Below are 10,027 nucleotides of genomic sequence, written 5' to 3' on the forward strand. Positions count from 1 at the left end.
ATCAACCTAAGTCTTTCCGCCCTGAGACAAAAAAAAAAACATATAAATTGTCACAATAAAGCATACAAAAAAAAATACATATTGAAAAATGTGAGAAGCTCATATATATTTAAATATAAAATTATAAAATAAAATTAAATCTTTTCGAAATGAAACAAATAATTTATTCTGAGGCATCATTCGGCTGGAGAATGATAAAATTCGTCCGAAGACGGTATCCTCCCTTCATGATGAAAGACCCGGTAGTCCCCTAATTCATACTCGTAGGAGACTTCCGGTCCGGGTCATCCACGTCGAACATCAAAACATAAACACGATGTCACAAAAATTAGATATGCTTGCGGTAGCACGATTATCTGCAATAAAACAACAATTAAAACCAATTCAAGAAGAATTATGACAATATAAATTACCTTGAATATTGGCATTATCTTTATTTTTGTTGTTTAGGCGTTCCTCTTCAGGACGTCCTTCAGGGTCTTTGTTAATTTGTCTTGATATTCCTCGGAGAAACGGGATTCCATATTGAGTCTCCATTCCATTCTGTCTTATGTTAGGCGTTTGTATCAGATAGCAGATTTTGTGAAATCTGTAAAACGATACACAAAACAAAAGAAATATTTATAAGCAAAATAATAATTGAGCTCAGGTGGAGTAAAATGAAATGACGCCGGAGAGGTCCGATGCTAGTAGCCGCATACTCAGAATGACTATCAGTGACTATATATGTTAATAAGTACAATGTTAAAACACGTTCCAAAGGAAGGTTATTCTAGTAAAATATTTACTCAAGGTATTTACATATAAGAAATGCAATTCGTATTAATATGAGAAATTACGAACATTGTGCAAAACTAATCTAACAGAGAGGAATTTATGATTGAGATTGTTTTTTGGAGTACTTGGATTTGTTGGGACATGCGTCTGTTGCATGCGTGAATTATTGATACCTGGCGTAATGCACGGACATAGGAGGCGGTGGAATGCTCTCTACTGCCGGGAAGTGCTTGTTCTATAGAACAAGCCCTCATGTGGAAGTCTCTAGAAGGAAGACGCGCACCTGGTAGGTTACACTCTGGCCAATAAAAAAGTTTTTTTTTAAATTTGTATTAATATTATATTATGGTTACAACAAAACAAAATAATATGAATTGAAAACTATAAAACTTAAATAGAAAGAAACATAAATATTGAAAGACAATTTAGCAAACGATTCTATATTAGGCAATTTCATTGAAACCTTTAATTGATTTAGATTTTAGAGTAGTTTCACTGTATTATATAGAAATTAATAATTTTTCAGTACTAATATAGACCATTATCACATATAAATTCTTGAAAGATATTTTTGTAATTTAAAAAAATGAGTTGTAAACACGGCTTTTGCAAATATCTCAGTCTAAATTGAAGATTGTTTTTGTAAATATCTTAAGTACTTAAAATAATGGAAATTTTTTGCAATGAAGAAAATATTCCCAGAGCAAGATGCAATACGTGGCCGATACAACAACCTTCAAACTATGCTGATGTAGTCCAGAAGCCGAAGAAAGAGATGCAGAAATATGGATACCGGAATAATAAATGGGGAAACCGAAGCTACGCCGAGTTAATACCTGAGACGATATATTTATCACCCGAACGTGGCATGACTGGCGCATATTTACGAATGGTTCGAAGAATTCGGTAAGACACAATTTATCATTGCACAACCGTTTCATGAAAATGCAGAACGAAGTGCAAAGGAAGGCTTTCCTAGTGGATTATCCGTCGGACCCAAATGGGAAGACTAGAAGACGTACAGCTTCTGTCACTAATAATTGTATGGGTTTGAGACCGAAAGCGAAGTGTAGAATCGATTCAGGTCAGATAAACATACAACAAATTAAGAATTTTTTGCTATCTCCATATAGTTCTGAAGATATCTCTCACAATTTCTACACACAGCAACAACAATTTAATAGTATACCTATTAATGAAAATTGGCATCATTAAGTAGCACCGAATACTATTTTTGTATAACACCAAATTAGAAATTCGGAAAATATCCATGAGGTTTTCGGTAGTTTTAAAATAAACATCCTACAAAACCATAACTATACGATCTTTGAACAAAATCAGATTCAGACTTTACAAGACATTGAAGAGATTATTAATATCGATCAGAATACATTCAAACCTAACTGTCACAATAAGAATTGTGGATGATTTAGAAAAAATATTTAGTTATAATATTTCTACTTTCAAAAGTTAATGTTATGTGTGGACTGGTCGACTAATAGCAGAATGGTTAAGTCGCCCTACCTACGAGCTAGTGGGCACAGGCCCTTTGTGAGCCCTCTCGATGCTTGCAGCAATAGGACCATCGATTATCACAGATGGACAGTGAAATGAATGAGGTTCAGCAATTGGACCTTCAGCCAAGTCGATGGACAATTACAGTGTTAAGGATAGAAGCAGATTCACAGTGAAAGGAAATATTGGAATCGCAGAGCAACAATATACTACTAAAATTAACCTACAAATTAAAAATTAAAAATCATCATAATGGTAACTATCCACCGGGAAAGATTACTTACCTAATGTCAACTGCGATCTTATATTTGCTCAATGTTCACATTGATGAACAGATTGTGAATGTAATTACACGCCAAAAAATAAATACAAAATGTGTGTACTAATTACAATAAAATATTAAATCAAAATATATTTATATTTTCTTTTCTTTTTAATGATCATTGCAGAAATATATTATCATTTTTATCGATAATCATATCCAGGTGTAGTATAATTAGTTGATTAAAAATACTTTATTGTCTTCTTATATCAAATAATAATAATATTGTTATGACAAGCAAAAAAATAATTTTGTTAAACCAATTCGGAAAATTAAAAGTTCAAACGTTTCCGCTACCTCCGAAGTATTTTTTTCTTATGTGCGGTATATTATTATTTGATATGTAAAATTTAACAATACTCTCCGGGCAGAAATTGTGACTAATAATAAAGTTTAGTGCAGAAAAACCTATATATGTGTTAAATGTTTTATTTTTATATGTATTTTTTTCTAATATTATTGTTATTTTTCTATTTATTTTATATTGAATTTGTATATTTGTAGTGAATAGTGTAGTGCCATTAATTTTTTATAACTAAAAATAGAAAACATATTGACCATAGAACTTTCAGCGCCAAATATAAAATTAATTTATTATTGTAGGTCTAAGTGGAACAATATATATCTTATAAAAATTATAAAAGATATTTAAACATAGATTTAGGCATGGTCAAAAATAACAAATATTAACCCAAACTAATGCTAATATATTTTTCTTGATAAAGCAAAATGAAATGAAATAAATATAATGTATTTTTCATAAAACGTGTTGTTACTTGATTTATTAAAAAGTCATTAAAAAATGTTATTATATTATGTTTGTATGTTGTGAGAGTTGTATAATATTTATTATGTAATTATCCAAGTAAGCTTTCTTAATTAATTACCCAGCATTAAAATGTCGTTCTCATACAATAGGTGATAGTTGCGCACTATTTGAAAATGGAGTAATCAAGTACTTAAAAACTTTATTAAAACAGAAAGCACAAAAAGAAACTTGCAGGTTAAGAAACATAGGTCGATTTTTTTTTACCCCAAAATCACAGACTAATTAAATTCAAAATGTTTATTAAATCTATTTACATGATATTTTATAAACAAGCATAAAAATTATAAAGAGACCTTCACAAAGACCCCGGATTGATACAAGTAATATAAACAAATGGAGTCAAGCAAACACTCACTTCACTGTGTATGTATGGGAAACTTCCAAAGATGTCTTCCAAAGTCTGCATCTCATTTTAATCAAAGATCGTATCATTATCGTTTTTTTTTGACAATTTACATTCACATTAGTAAAAAAATGATGGTTATTTTCCGAATTTGTAATTTGCTGTTGAGCATCAATATAATCCGGTTCTAATTAATGATACCAACTCTGTTCAATAGGTATATTATTATAAACTTGTTATTGCGTGCAGAAATTGTGAGAGAAATCTTTAATACCAGAACCGTATGGAAATTTGTTGTATATTTATCTAATCTTATTCGATTCTACACTTCGCTTTCGGTCTCATACCCTCACAATCATTACTTGCGGAAGTTGTACGTCGTCTGGTTTTCGTATTCTTCTGTCTCTCGTTCATAGGCTTCTGGAACACTTTGCAGTTGTTATTAATTAATAATTGCGAGTGATAAGTTTGCAAAAACTGTTCAGCTTCTTATACTTATAGTACCGAAAGAAGAACTGACCTAAACAACATAATCATCTTTTTATTGACATGGTTATTTTGCTATTAGCAAAATTTTAATATACACATATAAAATATCTTTACAATAATTTAGTATTTATATTTGTTAAACATTATAAAAATTGCATATTCAAGCTGTTTTCATTATGACATTACATATATGTAAATAATTCTTAATATAATAGTTTGATCTTAAACAAACAAGATTGTCACATCTCAAATTGAAAAGTTTATATTTTTTATAACTGAATATTCAATAATACGCCTGTTATAATATACCGTTTTCCAAACTCGTGTTCGGACATATTATTTATTATTTCTTCTTCTATACATATTTTATTTTTATTATTTTTTAACCATTATCATATTTTACATTAATTTATATGGGATAATGTTTGATTTTTCAATCTAAATAGTTTATAATCTCCTTGATATGCTTTACACGTTGATTAATTGATTAATTTGCAGCTTATTTTTTATATACTACCTGAATTAACGATGCGGTACTCGTACTTCCTATATTATGATATATTCATAAAGAACAAGCTCTTTATATTTTGATTTAAGATCTGCATAAACTATGCACTTTTCTTTAAGTCTTCAATTCTCGCAGTTATCATTTTATGTCAAGCGATATTTTGTCTTGAATACTTAGAATAGTGCAGTTTCGATCAGTCAGGATTCACTGCAGTCCAGATGGAAAATTGTAGCTGTGTTCAATTAACATTTTTTTTAATGTAGTAATATTGAAAATAAAATTAAACAAAGAAATATAAAAACAAAATTATTCTAAAGATATTTTATAAGTGTATAATAAAAAAAATGTTAATTGTAAAATAACTATGACAATACAATGAAAGAGTGATTAAGTTGTTTACGAAAGTATGTCTTTCGGTACCACCCCCACTCCACATCGTAACAATATAAGGGGGTACAAATAAGTATAAGAAGCTGAACAGTTTTTGCAAACTTATCACTCGCAATTTTTAAGTCTATATGTGAATATATTTGAAGTTGTTAAAATACAATGGAGGCTTTTAACCATGAAGAATATATTTCCAGAGGAAGATGCAATACGTGGCCGTTGCAGCAGCAACCTCATATCAATGGCGAAGTGTTCCAGAATCCGAAGAACGAGATGCAGAAGAATGGGGGACGAAAAAATCCGTGGGGAAACCGAAGCTACGCAGAATTAATAACTGATGCGATATATTCATCACCCGAAGGTCGCATGACTCTGGCACAGATCTACGAATGGATTATATATAATGTACCTTATTTTAATCAAAGGACGGACAGTAAGTCTTCAGCTGGTTGGAAGAATTCGGTAAGGCACAATTTATCTTTGCACAACCGTTTTATGAAGATGCAGAACGAAGTGCAAGCGAAGCCTTCTTGGTGGATTATTAATCCGTCGGCTTCAAATACGAAGACCAGAAGACGAACTGCTTCTGCAAGTAATAGTTGTGAGGGTATGAGACCGAAAGCGAAGTGCAGAATCGAATCGGATCAGCTAAACATACAACAAATCAAGAACTTTTTGCAATATCCATATGGTTCTGATTTCTCTCACAATATTTGCAGACAACAAGTTAATAGTATAATACCTATTAACCATAGTTTTCATCATCAATTAGCACCGAATTCTATTGATCACCATCAGCAAATTTCAAATACGGAAAATATTCATCAGTATTTTAGTAATTTCAATTTGAATTCTCAAGAAAACGAACATAAAACCATCTTTGATCAGGACCAGGAGCAGACTTTGCAAGATATCCAAGAGATTATCAATAGGGATCAGAATACATTTAATGTAAATGGTAGATTGTGGTATTGTGGATGAAATAATTGATTTATTTCCAATATTTTGTTAATATTGTCAATGTTATATATATATTAGTTACAATAAAAAATAAAATTTATATATTTTGTGTTCTTCGTTGATTATTGGGAAGTAATAATTATATGATATTATACCAATATTTTTGTCTATTCATTATTTTATACTTGTTTGCTATATCATTGTACTTTTGAAAAATGAATATTATGTTTATACATTAATTATAATACTTTGAAAATTTGTGCAAAATAAATATAAATTCCTTTGGGAGTTGGAAAAGCAAATTGAATTATTTGGGGTTATGAGAACCTTTACCAATTAAAATATTCCAAATATAAATATAAAAGGAATTTTTATAAGTAAGATTACCTTATGTTTATATTTATAATTGTATTCCAAACAGATTTAAATGTTTTTAATATTATTAATTTATATATTTTTCTTTTTCAATATGGTAAAAAAAATATTAAAAAGTGATTCTTATTTTTTTCATAACAAAATTAGTTTCTGCTAATGATTATTATTGGGTTTCGAGGGGCATAATATTTAAATAGGGAGTGGATGTTGGATTGTTTGGAATTATATTTCAAGGAGAGGTTAAGGTATCGGTCAAGGAGACAGACTATTTTGGTTTTGGAGTAAAGGAGATTATTAGAAGGGTTGTGTAGAGGAATATTAGGTTGATCATGTTATTGTTTAATTGGGAGCTTGTTTCATTGTTGGTTATTTCGAGATCGATTCTGGTGCGGCGACTCGTGCAGAAATATTGTAACATTTTTAATAATAATAGTTTTTATTAGTGACAATTGTAACCAAAGGGCTAAGACCTAAGTCTTTCCGCCCAAAACATTCTTATTTAACCAGATAGTCTTTTTATCAATTGTTTATAGAGATTTTATTTCTAGACTTTATTTAAAATTACAAAAGTAACTCAAATATATCTGTATCCGATCAGATTTATGTTCTAAACAAAATTACAGGTGTCGAGTGATTCACTACGAATGGAAACATATTTTGACGAAAAATATTTATTGAACATTTTTATTAAGATAAAAATAATTTTAACATACATATATTAAACAACTTAAAGCAGCCATTTGTATGAGTAAAATATCAAATATAATTTAATTCGGTTTAATTAGAGGAAGAAAACAAACACAAAAGCAGCAAAAGTGAAATAAATATTAAAACATACTTTTGTTAATTTATACAATATGTGATTGCTTAAATTATTAGTGAAATCTGTTTTTATACAGATTATTTTTACACGATCCCTGGATCCACTGGCAGCAACACTGTCACTATTAACTCCGCTTCCGTTGATACGGTTTTATAAGTTTTTGTCGTCCTAATAGCACAGACCCTTTGTGCACAAAGTAGCCTTTTCTTCTCCCTGATCCGATACCGGTCCTGCCAAATAGATGCGGCATATAACGCGGTGAGTGCGTACCGCGTTATATGGAAATCGCGCTATAAGAAACTCGGATTTAACCGTACAAACCAGGCTATTTCGTAGCGTGTTCTATGGAAACCGTCTACCGCGTTGTATGGAAACCGCCCTATAAGAAACTCGGAATTAGTACAAATCACATCATTCGTACCGCGTTATATGGAGACCAATAAATACAAAAGATAAATTATAAATTATTTTTATTGAATTGAATTGAAGAGTTCATATAAGGATTGATAAAAAAATGAAACAAGAACTAAATTAAAAGACTGTTTTTTTCAACAAAAACAATGAAGACTTTTGTAAAAATATGTAATTTTCAACACTCATCCTCGCTGTCAGATATGAGTCGCCTAATTCGTATTCTTTTAATTGGCAAAATGTCTTCATCACTTAGTTCATCTTCACATTGGTTTTCGATTGTAGCTTTTTTTTTCTAACTCCACTAAAACCTTTATATAGGGAGCTAGGCAATTTCTTAACTCTCTTTTAAACTTTGCGCTGCGCACCGTTGAACGGTTAGTTTGAATGAAATGAAGTTCTAATTTTTTAGCCAAATTTAGACCTTTTTTCACATCTTGTAAATCGAGATTTGGCACCCTTTTGTTTTCCTTAATTTCGTTTACCAGTGCATTTGAGGTGGATGCATCAATTAATTCCATCAGTTCTTCTTCATCTAAAGTTTCTTCCCCTAGTACTAGTTCTCTTACATCCTGATGGTATACTGCAAATTAAACTTTTTCTTGTTTTTTGTTCTTCTTTATTGGTCCGGTATCCATTTCTTTCCATGGGGTTTTCATTTTCCTTCATATTGAATAGTATGGCGTAGCTATTTGATAAAGGAATTGGCTGGTTTTCAGTCTCAATTTCGCTCGCTAATCTCTTCTGCATCTTACTTAGTGGAGCCATTTAACAGAGAAATTTTCCCAGGTGGTAAGAGATTTAATTTTTTGTCACTTAGAAACTATTAGAAACCATACATATACATATAAAAAGAATAATAAAAATGTTACTTACTTTTTGACAATAGCGAAATAAAAATGGGAAAAATAAATAAACTTACGGATAATCACGGATAACTTGAAAAATTTTTGTAATCGTAAAACGGGAGTAAAGATTTGAAATAACTCCAAGTGGTTTCGAACGCTCTAAAAATCACTAAAAATCTTCTCTCTAAACACAGGCAAGAAGTTAATACCAACTAAAAATAAAAAGACTAGTTTTGCCCTATCATGTGCAGGCTCCCTGGAACTCGTTAAGCAAACGCTCTACCATCTGAGCTACGCTCCCATGATCTAAATAATTATTGATATCATTTGTTTATATCAAAATTGTTTCCGCCCGGGATCGAACCGGGGACCTTCCGTGTGTTAGGCGGATTCAAATTAAAAAATAACTTTATTTACATACATAATTATTAACCTTTTTTCAATTTGCAAGGGCACAAACATTTATCTTATTACAAATCTCTCAACATAGTTGTTTTAGGTTTATATTTCTTACACTTTTAACAATATGTGTGCTAACCAGTGCACCACGGAAACTAATATCTTCAAGTATCTTAATGATATCTATTTTATGTCTCATTTAATATGTTTGTAGTATATATCACTAAAATGAGAAGGCGCCTAGTATTCATCAAGTTAGCTCTCACAAGTGGAGACGCCAGGTACCTATGTACCTCAATTATAGCATGAGCGAGAGCTCTTGCATGTTTTCGCTCGAAATACAACGCACTTTTCCATGATATAAATTTCTTGCAATATGCTATTTATCATTGAAATGCATATTATGGTGTTGTATAATTACCTTCAAATTCTAGAAATACTTTTTTATCCTGCATTAAATTTGTTTTTAAAATGTAGCACCGCAGTCGGTAGGATTCGAACCTACGCTCCCAGAGGGAATCTGATTTCTAGTCAGACGCCTTAACCGCTCGGCCACGACTGCTTGTATTTTCAGATATATCTTAAATATGTTTCAACATTATTAAAGCTTATATCATTTTAAAATAATTGCTATGATGATATGTCATTTGCTAGGCCCCGGGGAGATTCGAACTCCCGATCTCCTGTTTACTAGACAAAAAAAAATATTCAAAAATAACTTTATTTACAAACATAATTATTGGCCCTTTTGCAAATTTGCAAGGGTACAAACATTTATCTTATTACAAATCTTTCAACATAATTGTTATGGGTTTGCATCGGTTTATATTTCTTACACTTTTAACAATGTAATAAAGATAATTGCTGAAGCAATTATTTACATTTGAAGTATTTAGGATACTTAAGATTAAAATTTTTAAAATATGGTTATATATACAACTATTTCTATATTAGAGAGAAAAGCGTGGGAAAAACCCTTTATTTTATCTAAAATGCTTTAAAAAATATATTAGACCTCTAGGGCCTTATCAATTGTTTATG

At 30.6% G+C, this 10,027-nt stretch overlaps 1 protein-coding gene and 1 non-coding gene across 2 annotated transcripts; one reads left to right on the top strand and one right to left on the bottom strand.

The window, feature by feature from the left end:
• Positions 1–5,332: 5,332 nt before the first annotated feature.
• On the top strand, positions 5,333–6,151 carry LOC108558463 (forkhead box protein O-like). The gene has a single exon (XM_017915376.1). The coding sequence runs from the start codon at positions 5,333–5,335 to the stop codon at positions 6,149–6,151; it is 819 nt and encodes a 272-aa protein (XP_017770865.1).
• A 3,315-nt stretch (positions 6,152–9,466) lies between these two features.
• On the bottom strand, positions 9,467–9,548 carry Trnas-aga. The gene has a single exon. It is a non-coding gene; the product is annotated as a tRNA-Ser (tRNA).
• Between the last annotated feature and the right edge of the window lie 479 nt (positions 9,549–10,027).

The sequence above is a fragment of the Nicrophorus vespilloides genome, unplaced genomic scaffold (assembly GCF_001412225.1).
Source record: "Nicrophorus vespilloides isolate i.1.1-1 unplaced genomic scaffold, Nicve_v1.0, whole genome shotgun sequence".
Classification (NCBI taxonomy): Eukaryota; Metazoa; Arthropoda; class Insecta; order Coleoptera; family Silphidae; genus Nicrophorus; species Nicrophorus vespilloides.

Coding starts and splice junctions, on each gene's coding strand:
- LOC108558463 (XM_017915376.1), top strand. CDS start 5,333: ATGGAGGCTTTTAACCATGAAGAATATATTTCCAGAGGAAGATGCAAT.